General features: G+C 46.3%; 1 protein-coding gene across 1 annotated transcript; it reads right to left on the bottom strand.

The window, feature by feature from the left end:
• Positions 1-711: 711 nt before the first annotated feature.
• Positions 712-14,719, bottom strand: LOC141743946 (alpha-fetoprotein-like). The gene is made up of 14 exons (XM_074589029.1): positions 14,620-14,719; positions 13,125-13,185; positions 12,799-12,934; positions 11,625-11,827; positions 10,934-11,081; positions 10,638-10,735; positions 9,955-10,084; positions 9,134-9,348; positions 8,072-8,204; positions 7,344-7,441; positions 6,049-6,187; positions 5,063-5,286; positions 4,105-4,237; positions 712-3,111 (listed from the first exon to the last, which is right to left on the bottom strand). The coding sequence occupies exons 1-14, from the start codon at positions 14,702-14,704 to the stop codon at positions 3,067-3,069; spliced, it is 1,848 nt and encodes a 615-aa protein (XP_074445130.1). The 5' UTR covers positions 14,705-14,719; the 3' UTR covers positions 712-3,066.
• Between the last annotated feature and the right edge of the window lie 574 nt (positions 14,720-15,293).

Genomic DNA, 15,293 nt, shown 5'->3' with positions numbered 1-15,293 from the left:
AGTAACTGGGCAGTGAAGGCGCGTGGTATTAAATAAGAGGTGCCTCAGGGGCGCGGATCGAAGCTCCTTGAAGCAGGAGCAGGGAGCGCCCAGGCTGGGGCTGGGGGGGGCACTGGGGGATGGGGCTGCGCTGGGACTGGAACAGACCCCGCGCTGCGCTGGTGGCCGCCTTCTGCTTCGGCGGCTGTAAGGAACCCAGAAGCCTTTCACAACGCCATGTTGAGGTGGCTCAAGTTCACGAGCAGGGAAAGGAGCTGCTCTGGGCCCACTAGGAAATGGTAAGTATTTTTACGCAGAAGAGGCTGTTTCTGTAACATTCTGTTGTGTAAAATGTCTGAAGGTGCAGTGTGAAAATATTGCAATATGAAATAGAATTCTTTGGGCTGTGATAAAAAGACAAAGCAACGCACAGACCGTACGGTAAAGGAAATGTTTTCAAGTACCTTTATGTACACAATTCCTAAACTGAGCCATTTTTTGCCACCACCTGATGTTAAATCCTTGAATTGCTTTTATTTCACTTGTCCTGCTGAACTGGGGCTGAAAGATGCTGGAAAAGAAGTACGGAGCCTGGCACGGGGGCCTGGAGTCTGCTGGGTTTAAGGGCTACTGGAATCAAGCGGTGCCTGCCATGGCCTTGGTTCTTGTGAGCCCTGTGCTTGTTGAAATGAGTTGTTTCAGACAAATACAGCCACGAACAGGGGAAGAATTTATTCCAAATCATTATTGGGTATTCAAGGTTACACAGCAATGGAAAACAGAGGAGACAGAGGAAAGGGGGGTTGCATTTGAGTTCAGAGCCCAAGCCATGGACCACAGAGACAGGAATTGGAGTACGGATCTCACCTGAGCTTGTGCTGCCCACCTCCCCCAGGAGAAAAATCTCACCTCAGCACAGGGTTTCTAAAAACAGCTGGAAACCCAAATCACCCCCCAAATTCCAGCAGACTGATCTTAATCGGAACACAAACTCCTGAGAAAACCCCGTGCGGAGAGAAGCCCGTGGTGCCCCCCCAGCCCTTGGTTTGGCACCGGAGTCAGCGCGGCTGCTCGGGTGCAGCCTGTTGCGTGTCCGTGTGTCTCCGGCAGCTCCCCACCTTGCCCCGATGGATGATCCTGGTGTTTTGTTCCCCTTCCCAGGCACCCACTGGCTGCTGTTTGCCCTGGGATCAGTGTTTTTTGGCATATGAAGATTTCCAAGTCCCTGCAGCCTTGCTCATGATACCAGGCACTCCCAGTCTATTTTAGCTTTCTTTTTCGTGTTTTCTGGATCGTTGACTGTTACCCTTGTTCTCTTTTCACTGAAATGCTCTCCAGGTACCCGAGATTTCTCCCAATGCTCCGGCAAAGTCCTTAGCAGAGGTGGGGAAAATGGAACCGTGACCCGTGTGTGACACAGCTCCTGATTCTGTTTTATCTGAGGTTGTGCTTGTACCCCCGACACACGAGCACGAACTCGGACTTTAATTGTCAGCAAAGGGCTGGCGACGCTCTGTCAGTGTGTGATTCGTTCTAAGGGTGTTGTTACCGCCCAGCTCCCTCCACTGGAAGGGCGCAGCTGCTTCGTCCTTCCTGCGGTGTCTGGCAAATTCGGCCTCACAGAACGTAGCTGGTTTTTCTTCTAGGCAGTTTCTCTAATTTGCCAAACTGTTTTTGACACAGAAATGCTGCGAAGGGATTCACAGCGGCGTGTCTCCGTCTTGCTGGCAGCCACCTGTCTAACGAAAGGTTTTTCTTCTCTTTATTTATAGCCTTAATGAAAGCATTGCCCAGCCGCGTACGCAGGACAGGTCCTGCTGGGACTCGGTTTGGTCAAGTTCTCCAACCTGACTCTGAAACCTTCTCCCTGCTGGTCTGATTGCAAGCTGTTTGGGCAACGTTTCTTTTATCGTACAGATATTAACAAATACCTCGTGGATAACTGCTGCTCGGTTCGTCCACTGAAGGAATCGGGTACTCGGGTGTCTCTTCCTTCGAGCCAAAGGTTTCCAGAAAAAACATTTATTTATTTTAGTACTGGTTTTGACATATGATTTTTAACGTGCCTTCTAATTTCTTTTAAGGTAAAAAGAAAGTAAAAACCCAAAAGCTGCTTCTGTGTCAAGCCCTGGAGTGTGGGTCTGGCAGCCTCCCGGGGCTTTCTCTGAGCGTTGCTCTGCCGAGCCGCTGTGGCAGCAGCTCCTGCTCTGCCCTTTCCATCGCATTTTGCTCATTTTTCATCTTTTTCTGTGCTTAAAGGCAACTCTACAACTCCCCAGGAGCAGCCCAATTACTGAGTACGTGTGTTGTCTTTCAAGGACAGTGCTATAAAAATGCAAAAATAATTATTTGGTGATTGAAAAATAATTTAGAAGTGGTTACAGGCAGATTTTCTTAATTTGATCTCATTTGTGCGTATGGTTCATAAGCTTAAGATTTAAAATGCCTGCATTTTTTTTTTATGTGTGATTATTTGGTATAAGCAAAATAATATTCCATAATGTAAGACGGTGGCCACAGCTCAACCCTGAATTTTCATCCATTGAACTTATTCTTCCAGTGGATTTCTTTAAGGTGCTGCACCCCTCGCCCCGCGCTTAAACTGGCTTTGAGTTCAATTGGTGTAAATTTTGTGTTCTTGATCATTTTGAATCAGTGATAGGAGCCAGGAAGGAGGTGTTTGCCTATGGGTTTCTCCCCCATTGGGATAAGATGAGCGAAGACATTTAATTTGCAGGTAAGCTGAGCGCTGCGCGCATCCGGGTTTGCAGCTCGCAGTCCCAGCGGGGTCCAGGTTCAGATCCGGGCTCAGCGGATCCTATGCGGGAGTTGGATGTTTCATTGGGAGGCACCGCGTTTACCTTGTTCACGGCGGCAGATGGGACGGTGGCAGAGCTGCAGCTGGTGCAAACAGTTGGGACTTGGTTAGATTTGTGAGTAAAGAGCCACAACTTTGTTTTCTCCGCTGTGACAAATCATCTGTTCCTGTTTATATGTCAGGAACTTTTAGCAAAGATACGCTCCCTGTTGAGTTTGTGAGACTTCCCATCATTCAGCAGGTATCTTCCACTGTGCTGCGCAAGCGCTTTATGCCGACAACAGTTTTTCACTTCTTTTTATAAGTTCTGGACCCTGTGGGGGGGAAAAAAAAAAGGCAAAATATGTGTGAGTGATAGGTTCAGGCGATGGCGTACTTGTGAACAAGGTAACGGAGTGTGGCAGCAGTGGGTGGTGGTTGATAATCTTTGCAAGTTGTGTACAGTGTATGTGTGGAGTGCGTAAACGCATATCGCTACGTTTAACAGATGGGTCGCTTTCACTGTTCAGCTCAGATGGCCTTAAAAGATTCGGTATTTGTCAGAAAAAATCCCGAAATAGTTCAATTGGGAAGAGTTAGTAGAATGGTTCTTTGTAGGTAGGCTGTTGGGCATATTCAGAGGTGGAAATTTGTCACTAATAAAAGAGAGAATTGTCTGTAATTTTATCATTTAAAGCAAAGGGAAGACTTGGGAAAAGAGAGAGCACGGCCCAAGGGTTGTGGGTGGTTTGTTGAAGTCCAGTTAAGGAATATCTGGGAGAGAGCGAGATGAGAAGTAGGCAAAAGCACGTTTACTGGAGGGTACAGAGAAGCCAAAGTAGCTCTGCGGCATGAAGTTCAGCGAGCTAAAATAATGCAGGAAAGGCGAGGTAGGGAGAATGAACAGGGAAAATGCTTTGACCTAGAATTTGAATGTCTCCTCTCTCCCTGTTGCAGAGGAGCTTTTCAAGAGGGATTCAGTCAAGAGGTGTCGGCCAGGGAAAGACCTTGGCCCGCGTCCTCCAGCTGGGCAAGTGCCAGTCGCTCCCCAGAAGCAGCAGATGTAGCTGCCTCTCGGTGTACAAACTGCTGCAGGTAAAGACCAGGCTAATTAGACACATGCTCCAGTGATCACTCAACCGGTCACAGATCTACTTGTGCGGGCAAGAAAGTTTGTCTTTGGAAATGTGACGGCAGGAATTCTGGCTTAGCCCAGGCTTTGCGTTTGCTGCTTAATAGAGACATTTACGCTCCTGCGTGTACCCTGTTTTTTGATTTTATACTCTGCGTTTTGATTCAGAAAGTGTGGGTGAGAACAGACACGCTACCTCTTGCCCGAAACACGCCTGGCGGTTTTCTTCTCTGCAGCAGCGCTCCCTCATGGCAGTGAAGGCGGCCGTGACGGAGGTCAGCTGCTCCTGGCTGATCTGGGGCTTGTATTTGATGAGGGTGACGAGCATTCTGCAGGAAAAGCACAGCCAGCCCTGTGAAGCTGGGAGGGGAGCGCAGGGCATAGGAAGCACTTCCCAAACGCTACTCCTGCTGAGCCCCTCTTTTGCTACCGCACACTGCAGTTCTGCAGCTTGGTCACTTTTATTCGCCACCCAAACACCTATTTGCAGCAGGGAGCAAAGATGCGCCCCGTTCCCCTCTGACATACATCATCACTGCTCGTTTTTGGAGTTGCTCCCCCATGAATAAACCACGCAGATGGTGTCTGTGGTGTGCACCGCTCCACAGGCTCCAGGACGGGATGGGTTTTCTTTTCTTGAAAGTTTTCCCTGAGCAAGGCAACCAAACCCCCGGGCTCGTCAGAGACGGAAGGAGTGCACGGGATGAGGGAAAGCGTATGGGCTTTCCCGTTCTGGGAAATGAGCCCTAATTAAGCCATAAAGGTCATGCCGTACTTGAGGCAGCAGCTTCCTTGTTCTTCTGCTGTCTTTTATGCCAAGCCTCCTGCGGTTCCCGTCCAGGCCGGTGGGAGGGCAGGGGTAGCAGACCTGGCTTTGGACACCTATGGCTTCCGTTCTGGAGGGGCGTATACCGTACTTCCTTCTAACCCAAGGCACATAAATGTAGGTTGAAGCACATAGCAGACGAAACTGGGACCAACGTGAGCGGTTTAAAAAAGGAGCTTGGAAGAGGGGTTGAGGGGGGTGTGGCTGTTTTTCCAACGGCGTATTGCTGCACAAGAAGGCCAGCCAGGGTGGAGAGGGGAAAGGCGAGCATTGCCAGGGTAAGAATAGGAAAAAGAGGGGCAACAGAGAAAAAACGGGCATCTCTTACTCCTGCTTCTTGTGCTGTAACTTCTCCTCTTCAGTCGTACACAAATCTTCATGGAAAGTGAACAGACCAGGAGTCAAGGATAAGGGCACGTAATTCTCATCCACTTCCAGTTTCCCCATGCACGGCCTCCGGAAAGCATAGGAGCTGCTACAGCACTGGCAAACTCCTGGGTTTATGGGGTCGGTCAGGTGTCTTCGGCATATTTCTCCAAGCACGAGATCCAGCTTTACCAAGAGAAGGGAAAAAAACAATTTCACATTATTTTTCATTTTCAAAAATCCCTGAAATACATGCTGCTCTTAGTAAAGTTATAGAACGTAACTGAGAATTTAAATTAAACTTTGTTCGTAAGACAGACAACAGTTTGTATTTCTGCCGATTGCTGAGTGCTGTCAGTGCAAAAACGGCTCAGACTGTTCAGAATCAATATGTATATGCAGTTTTAGGGACTGTCCTTTGGGCATAGAAACGATGAGATTGCTTCGTGAAACCACGCCTGCGTTTGACTTGTTTTCACCGGCAGGGTTTCTGCGGGTATGGGCTGCTCCTGGGAACCTGACGTTGTACAGATGGGTGGCTGCAGAACAGGAGGAAGCTTCTGAGGAACTTGGGCTTATGGGCCTGGAGAATTCTTATGGAAGAGCTGTACAAAATTGATCCTTTTCCTAGAGCACTATTTCAGGCATCTAGAAAGGATGAACTCAGACAAGAGATTGTTGGCTTCAGAGGGAGCAGAGTCGGTGGCCCACGCTGCGTAACCCTTAACTGCCGCACACTACCCTGTCCATTTCCTGATCCTCCTCTAGTTTAATTCAAGCTTTAACTTCAGTGATGCCGAGTTACGCTCACTTCAGGCATGGGAGTACATCTTCAGGCCAGCTCAACAGCTCAGTGAATATTTTCCTCATTTACCTTTACTGCAGGCAGCAGAATTTGTGACACTTTCAAGAAAAAGCAGGACCAAGATACAGAAGAAAAACACTCACGTTTTCCTCGGCGCAAGGCAGCAGCTTGTCCTGGCTTAACTGGCAGCATTTGGAGCCGATTGTAGTCATTTGCTTGGTGAATTTTATCAGCTCTGTGGATGTCAGCTGAGGCATCTTCTTGGTGAAGCTCATGAGAAGCCTGAAATGACAATTTCTTTGATGTTGGTGTGTGTGTTCCAGCTGGCAGCAGTGAGCGAGCTGCTGCGCAAAGCTCCAGCTGAAGCCCACAGAAGGGCAGGACTAAGCCTGGGGTCTATAAACTCACGGAGGCAAGTGTAAGCCTGCTCTGTTTGCTTGAGCTCTTGCCTTTTTCTGACCAGTCTCTTACCAGGTTAGACAAATAAAATGAAGGATAGCATGGCCAGTTACGTGTTGGTGCGCCCTCTCAACAGATGGTACGCATGTCTTCCCTTTGTTCATTTCCCTGGGAGCGTAGGGAGCTTGTCTAACAGCAAAACTGAACCCGAGCGACTTCTTGGCAGAAGGTAAGCTCAAAAAAGTTCACTTGTTTTTTTTTTTTTTTTCTTTAAAAAACCCTGTGCTTATTAACCATCGCGGCCAGGAAAACCTTAACAACTGATACAAAAGGCGGCATCAGCCCACCAGGTTTGTTGGAAACCTCTAGTCCCAAAGGTCTTTTAAAGATCAAACATGCACGGGAGAGCAAAAAGCCCGATCTACCTCCCCAGAGGAGGCTCGCTGAAGCCTGACTTTAAGTACGCAAGCAGTTTAGGGGTTTCATTGAGATTGCTCACATGCTTCAAGTTAGGCATGTGCTAATTAACATTGCAAATCAGGGCCAAAGTTCCTCCAGGAGGCTTGTGCCTGCACGTTGCATTTAAGCATAGTATATGGTTCAGCTAGTCGCGTTTTTTCTGTCTGATGGAGTCAGATTTTTGTTGGAATTGTTAATGTTTACATCTGCTGCAGGAGCTGGATAGAGCAAAGTCTTTTGCAAAAGACACAGCAACTGTCTTTTGGGCAAATTTATGACTCTTAAGTTACAGCTCACAGCTGAAAATGCAGCTATAAAGTAAGAACATCATAGGAAACACGGACAGGACGTTGATCAAGTTGTTGCTTTAACGCTTCATGAGTTGAGTTAAGGAGAGAACTCATGAGAGGCTGCAACGTTGTCTTGGAAAAGAGGAAAAAAACCCTAGAAGCTGTTAATATATTGGTCCAACATTCACATGGTGTCTTTTAGCCTAGCTTTTTTGAGACGCTGGCTTGACTCCAGCCCGGGTTGTGCCCAGCTGGTACAGGAGTCATGTAAGGATATAAAAAAGTAATACTCGTTTTGGAAATAGTAATCTCCTTTCTCCTTGTAAATGTCACAGCTTGTCTTCATGACGCTTTCAGTTTCATAAATATGTTTCTTCAGTTCTTCCTCCTGAAAAAAAAAAAAGTTAATTTGAGGAGTTGTTGTCTCAGGGGAAATGCAGAATGTCCTACTGCCTCTTGATAAGGCCTGGGTATCTAGAGCTTCCTCTCACCTGACATATACCACCCGTTTTTAATTCCATTACAAAGTCTTCATCTGTCTGAAGCCTCTATAAACTGCCTGAACGTGATAAATGTCCACCTTCAATCCCCTTGAAAGATTCAATTTTGTATAACTGACGGAGGGCTAGGCCTGAGGCACAGGGTGGCTCCTAACTTCACATAATTACAGCGCCGCTGTGTCTCTGGGACAATAACCATAAGCACCTTTTCCATTTGTAAGGGGGCAACTGGCAGCACGAGGGAGCCCAAACAAGAGCAGGGCTCACAGAACTGTTAGCTCCATTCCTTTCCCCGGCATTTCTGTTCATCCACGTTAAATTGCTTCGCAAAGGCTCTGCTGATGTTTTTTTCCATACGGGAGTCAGTTGGGCCTTGTAATATTTTCAGGATTTGTTACAGGAGCTGTGGGTGCCCACTATAGACCTGGGTCGGGGATGTTCCCTGTTTAGCCAGAACCAGCTGTGTGGTCACACGCGTGAATCCACGGGTGCGTTGTGTGAAGCCGGACGGCACCCACCCCTCTGCTGCAGCAGTTGTCTGGAGCACCGGCTTTGCAGCACTCCTTCAGCAGGTCCTCGTATCCTTTACCAATTCTTAAAAGCATTTGAGCAGAAAATTCAGGGTGTCTCCTGGAATATTCGTACAGAAACCTGCAACATGCAGAGAATCGGGAATTAGAGATAAGCCAAAACAACTGCCCTCCAGAGGTGGGGGATGGGAAGGACGGCAGGGGTGCTTTTGGGGTGGTTTTGTCTGATGTCCGGTGGAACAGAGAGGATTTTACAGCATCTGAACTGGAGCAAGACGTGGCTGGCTGAGCACAGCAGCGCCTGAGCATGTCCTGTGCCTGTAACAGTCCCAGCTGCTGTTAGCTTGGGTCAGGCTTGGCCTACAGCTTTGTGGGGCTTGGGGTTTTGCTCCTTTTGTAATCCTATCTAAATGATAATGAAATCATTTCCAGTAACAGGCCCATTTCTCAGTGGACGCTGAAGGGATTAGCTCAGCTGGGGCAGCCACCCCGCACAGCAGTTGCGCCCATCGATTAGCTGCACTTTTCATAGAGAACGGGAGTGACGCATGTTATTCGAATGAATTCTCTGTCTTTGGGACTCGATGCTGTCTCTGTTGCAGCCTGTGGCATTCGTTCCCAAGTTCACTGCAGGTAGGATCAGGGCTTTGTTGCACAAGGGAACGCGGCTAGAACAGAAGTGGACCGATCCTGTTTGAATCAAGACATGAGCCTGACTTAAATGACTGTTTTCCAATTCCCGCTTAAGAGGGGATCAAAGGTATATTTTGGGCCTCAGAGCAGAACTGATAGTAGCTACATTTCACATGTGTTTCTTCAGTTGTGTTTCTTCAGTTTTGTCTGTGACTCTGTGTTTCTCTCCCTGTGCCCTCTTCGGCATTTGTTCCCATCCCACGCTTCCCGAGATCAACTTGCGCACTGTCCCGCGCTACGGGCTCACAGAGCAGACAAAGCCGAGGCTGAAGACCTGGGCTTCAGCATCCAAACTGTCATCTTCTGACCCAAGTATGGAAACCGGCCAACTGAAGAGCAGAGGAAGACCCACGTTACCTGGCTAAGTGCATATCTCTTTCCTGGGCAAAACGTTCACATATTGCTTTGTCTTCTATAAACTCCCTGACGTGGGGGGACAAGCCTGCAGGTTTGTCATCATTTTCCGCATTAACTATGCATTCACTTCTCTGTAACAGAGGCTTTTCACAGCACTTCTTGATTTTACTTGATAGGATGTCTTGGTTGGTGCAGACATAGTGTAGAATCTCTTCCTGTAAAGCAAAAAAGGGAATGAAGGGCATTGTACTAGATTTTGGTCTCTTTTTTTTTTTTTTTTAATCACTGTTTCTATCTCCATTTTACAGAGAGAGAAGGTGACTCCCAAAGAGCGGAGGTGGCTGGCAGAACAAGGAGGAAAGCTGAAGGCCTGGTGATGTGTTTGCTGCAGTCCCTTGATAGGTGCTTCCCCTTTGATAGGTGCTACGAGGGAACCACCCAAACCAAGTTCGCTGTCTCGCTTGAAACCACAGGCAGGCGGAGAGATAAATGGATTTGGTGTGCGAGACAAAGGCAAAAAACCGAGGAGGGGCAGATGCTGTGTTCTGCTGAAAGTTGCCCGGAAAATACATGGCACAGTGAGGAGCTGCAGGCAGATCTGGTGAAGCGGTATTAAATCACTTCAGTCGCAGAGTGATCTTTCTGCCCTTCTTGACTGACACCAGGAAAAGGCAAATGGGAAGATCAACCAGGTTTTTAGACTGAAGAGTTAAACTCCAGTTTTGGAGAGCAATCAGTACAGCAGAGGAGAAAAAAGAAATTTGAAAACAACAAAAAAACATTCAGTTTCTGCAAACATGTAACTATTAAATGACTTTTACCCGATCGTGCATACAGTCCAGCATATCTCCACGACAGCAGTCCTTGTGCATGTTAGCAATGTCCATCACTAGTTTGTTAACAGTAGCAAAATCAGCTTTAGGGAATTTTTGGCTTATCTGAGCAAGTTTCCTACAACGAAGAAAAATAGTTATTGTCTATATTCACAGCGTGAGACCGTGATGGCTACCATCATTTTTTCTGGGCAGGGGATGTCCAAACTGCTCAGGAATGGTCTCTTCCCTGCTCCCACTGAAGTTAACAAATAAACGTCCCTAGAAGCCAATAGCTGAGGTTTTCAGAGTTATCTAAGGACCCTGGGTGAATTTGGGTGTGCGATGGTGGAAAGAAATGTGATAGGTGAGCATGAAATTACAGGAGCAAGAGAAACAAGTTGTATTTTGCTCACAATCTCTTGAACTTTCATCAGAGAGAGATGCGTTCCTTTCAAATTTTGGGCTTAGATTTTGAAAGCTAATGGCAGCTTGTAAGGAAACGGTGACTGTTGTCATGCATAAATTTGTATTCTGAATCTGTCTTCCTTATTAGATGGTACTAGTGACCTGCATACAAAAAGGACATGGCTGGTATTCGGGGTACTGTGTGTAGGTGTGGAGCCCCCCACAGCTAACACGCAACAGCCACGCTTGATTTCAAAATAATAAACAACACGGGGAAGACTCACAGAGCCTTTAAGGTCCTTTCTCCAAACTTCTTCAGGATTCCACATGTGTGTTCCTGCCTCAGGCCGTCTTCTTTTACTGGCTTCATCACCTTTGGTGCCTGGTAGAAACAAGATGCAGACCAGGAAAGTGCAAGAAAAGACAAGACAACGCTTTATGCTAAAGCTACTGTGACGGTGTTTTTCTGCACAGGGATTTTTTAATAGTGGAAGAAAAACGCTGTCTAAGCTGTGCTATGAACTAACTGTTGTGCTTGTCACCAGTGACATGAATAAACTAAAACCCTGCCCTGGAGTACCTGTCTGCGAAAGCATTCCTCCAGGTTACGAGTGGGGTCTTCAGCACTTCCGCAGCAGTTCTTCATCATCTCATCGTACCGGATAGCGACAGAAAGGATTGTTGGGGCATAGAGGAAAGGATGCCTTCTGGAAACCTCGTAGATAAAGCTAAAACCCAGAGAAAAATGTCTTTAGTTTCGCAGTAGGCCCCTACATGCAGGGGGCAGCAGTGTTACTGCAGCGTCTGCCATATATTAGAATGATAGCTGCTATTAAAATGATACTGCTGTCGTAACAGCAAGCTGTATAGTGTGGCGTTTATCTTGGAAAATTCTGATGGGGCTGACGGTTTCCAGGAAACCAGAAGTCTCGAATCCTGCCGGTTCTGGCTTAGAGGCAGCAAAACTTCTGCTTGGCTTTTAAGGACTAAAGGGAGGCCCTTGGTTTCAGATGAGTCCTTTACATAGATTACAATAAGCTTGGCCAGCTTGTTTGTCATTTGGACCTATATCCAGAGCAGGAGGTGGCGGAACGGGCTTCACATAGTGACAATTACAGCTAGATGAATGACGCGAATAATTCACGTTAGGAAGGAAAACAAGTGGGAGATTACAGAGAACCTGAGACTGAGCTTTTTGGTTGATATTGCATTTGCTGTCTCCAGGCTCGTATCTCATACCTCGGCAACGACTTTCTGATATATTTACTTACTATCCTGTTAATGGATGTTGATGCTGTGAATGATTTTTGCAGGCAGCTTCAGCGTTTGGCCTTTCAAAAGGAGAAACGAACCCTCTTGATGAATTTTTAAGGGAGAGGAAGCAGTCATTTCTTTCAGGATCCTTTTTAGCACAGCAATCAGTAAACCTGGGAAGATTTTCCTCCTGGCATATTGTATCGAGGAAAATCCTGTCCTGTGAAGAATGAGAAAAAAATTAATTTATGTGTGGATTCTATGTTACTTCTCTGTGCCCTCTGAGGAGGCTACTTTAAGCCAACAAGCCCCAGCTTGTGTGAACTCCCAGTTTCTCTCGTTATTACCTCCTGCTTTGACTGCAGTGCAAATCAGAGTGACCTCTCAAACCTCTAAGTGATGACTTCTCAAACTCTGATACCTACTGTTATGCCAAGGCAGACTCCGAAGTGGAATGCCTTTCAAACCCTTGCACCTTGTAACGTTACTCAGACCCTTTTTCTTGATAACAATCACGATGATTGTGCACACTGCAGGTTGCAGCCCGGGCAGGTCTGTGCTTTTCTAGCTACACTTGGGTTCGTACAATGTAAAGCATCTTGTTTCTTGTTCATCAAGTGGCAGCGCTCAGGGCGAGCTGCCAGTCAGGCCGCAGCTGGGGACTGTTTTAACTCAGGGTTTGTTTCGGCGTGCCTAACAAATCGGAAATGAGCCCCGACACAGACTGACGTCCATGTTTCACAAGCCAATCTGCCAGCTCCAAATCTGCCAGCGTGTGGGAGCAGACACCATCGAAACCCAGGCCTGTGAGTTAATGCAGTGGAGGAAATGCCTAAATACATCACATTTGCTAGAAACCCCTAATTTTTCTTCTCATTAATTTTGTTACACCAGCAGTAAAAGCACAACTTTCTGAACATCTTTTACAAAGATACAGGTCAAGGATTTAAAAAGATGCTTTGATATTTGGGGTGGGGGGAAGAGAGGGCCTTTTTTTCCTCCTCTGATCTTGAGATGCTTTATAGACGGGAGCCTGGCAAACGACAGAGTCAGTAAGGCCAACGATGCATCCACAAAGCAGGCACGTCTCTCAATGTATTCCTGCCTCTCTGGAAAAACGCAGACCGGGGCTCTGAAATTACAAGCCACTTCTGGAAATGTTTGCCACACTGGAGGCATAGAGGTGCTTACCAAAGGCTTCAGGCAGTCGGGGCTGTCCCTGGCGGCGGCAGCGCACCTTTTGGCGAGGTCTGTGACGTCTTCAGCCATTTCCACTGCTCTGCCGAACGTGCCTCCTGGCACGTACTGAGCAAACATGATCATGGCACTGCGAGAAGAACACACAGCGTTAAACCTGTTGCTGGCTACCTAAAAACTAATTATTTAATGTTTACGTGCGACACAGTAAGAGGGCCCATATCATGCCGGGCTGACTTGGGGCGGGCTGGCAGAATGGCTGAGTGCTTGACGTACCGCGCGGCAAATTTGCAAATAGACGCTTTACCTGGACAACTTACATGGCTTTAAAGTTATTCTCCTGCAGCTGCAAAAAACGCTGGCCAATGCTGTTTTTTTCCTCTGAAAAACAAGATAATTTGAATTAAAAATGTTTACTAAATGCTTCATCAAATATCTTTGTTGTTGTTACTGGAGTCTTGCAGAAAGACTGGGGTACTGGCACTGGGAGTAGGAAGACGTAAGATTTAACCTCCTACTTGACTTAAGCCTGCAAAACTATTTGTTTCTGACCTACAATACAATAGGGCCAATGCCATTTCCCTGCCCGGGTGAAGCGTGGTGGGGAGGAATATGCTAGAACCTGGAGGGCATTTTGAGCTGCTTTGATGATGCACTTCACATAATTAAATAAGCAATAAGCACCTTACAAAACACCTTTTAACCTTGCCTTAGCTATTTAGAGATGTGCTTGATCACTCTTTAGCTACAGATGAAGGATTTTCTCTGCAGAAAATGTGTGATAAACTGAGAACTATGTCGGCAGGCAAAGCTCCGCAAAAATTCACAGAGCTGCATCCTTCTGTCCATGTTGTAAGCCGGTCCAGAGGAAAACAAACGTGTCCAATATTTTTCCTTTGCCACTGTGCCTTTATTAATGGGCAAACCTAAACACAATGACTTCTTGAGTCCCTTCTTTGTCAGAGAATATTCTGGGAGATTAATTTTAAAATAAGAGTCCTGTTCCCAAATCAAGATGTTACTGTCTCACCCTTGTGTCGGTAGGGCCGAGATCAGTGTAAAAGCATCAAATAAATTAAAGAAATAAGCCAAGTTCACCCTCTGAGCAATGCGAGGGTGTCAACTGAGACAATAACATGAGATAAATAACACAAACATAGGCTCTCTTTTACACTGTTGGGCCATTTAGTGCATTTGGAAGTTATAAAGATGAAAAAAAGTTGATTAATGATAACAATATGTAATGTGAAGGAATTACGTGAACCGCACCCTGTTGGAGGTTTTCACTTGTCTCCTTTTAGGCACTTAACCTTAGTGAGAGTGTGGTCACCGTAGGCTCCTTCAGTAGTGAAAAAAGAGAGTGAAACCCCTCCAAAGGATAGTAAGGAGCAATAGCGCAACTTGGTGACTCTGAATAGCCACCCGGAGGTAGCAGCCCTCTTGGGAGGTCTCTGTCTCCCTTCCTCATGGACTATGGAGGGAGGCTGGAAGAACCACAGCCTTTACTTCAGCAGATTTTGGAGCAACTAAAATCAGTGTCACAACCCCATCCCTGGGGATTAAATTACCCTTCAATAGACGGGCCGTCCTGCGCTCTACAGAGATTCTCAAGCCATAAAGAAGCAACACTTATAAGGTTGATCATAAAAAATTTCTACAGATATAAAAATTTATACAGATGTATATAGTTGTATACCTTTGACCCATAAGAAAATACCGAGTGGCGATGTGACCTGCCAAATAACCATGCATGCTAAATTGCAGCCAGCAGTGTTATACAAAAGAATAGAGTAAAAATACAAGATATATTCTTACCTATGTCCCGATAACTTCTAGGCAGGGCTTTGACTACATTAAGGCTCACCAATAAAATAACATAAATTATTGTTCTCCAATTCATACTGTCAGATTTTGGCAGGGGCCTGGGGTGAGCTTCGTTCATCTGTGAAAGGCAGAAAGAATTAAGGGTAAAGAGTTTCTTTTATACTCTCCCAAACGTTTTCTGGTTAATCGAAACCCTTTTACTGTCATGGCTAGCATTAGCCCTTTTGGAATATTCCCACAATAATTAGACATGCCATTATTTGCTCAGTATGATGAACTGACCAGCTTGTTGCAAAGGAAGGACCTTGGAGATTCTTTTTTTTTCCTAAAATTCAGACTTATAGACATTTTTAACTTATCGCACTTCAAACAAGAAGTTTAAACAGTCCCTGGGCTTTTTGTTGTGCATACTGATCTCATCTACTTACACATTTGTTCAAAGGTGGTTGCTGGGCAGAAGATGCCTTCGTAACACATTGTTGACTAAGAAATCCCAAGTTCAGCTGTTGACCTGGTATTTTGCATCCCTCCTTGCTGAACAAGCCATCTCTTGCTCCCAGCTCCCAAGGTGCCACGGTGAAAAGGCTGAATTAAGCACCCCCTACAATATTTTTGCTGCATTAACAATTACCATCAAAATGTCTCCGAATCTTGAAACAAAATAA

This window comes from Larus michahellis, chromosome 5 (assembly GCF_964199755.1).
Source record: "Larus michahellis chromosome 5, bLarMic1.1, whole genome shotgun sequence".
Taxonomy (NCBI): Eukaryota; Metazoa; Chordata; class Aves; order Charadriiformes; family Laridae; genus Larus; species Larus michahellis.
Note: the sequence above shows the minus strand (reverse complement) of the source record. Positions and strands in the feature narration are given on the sequence as shown.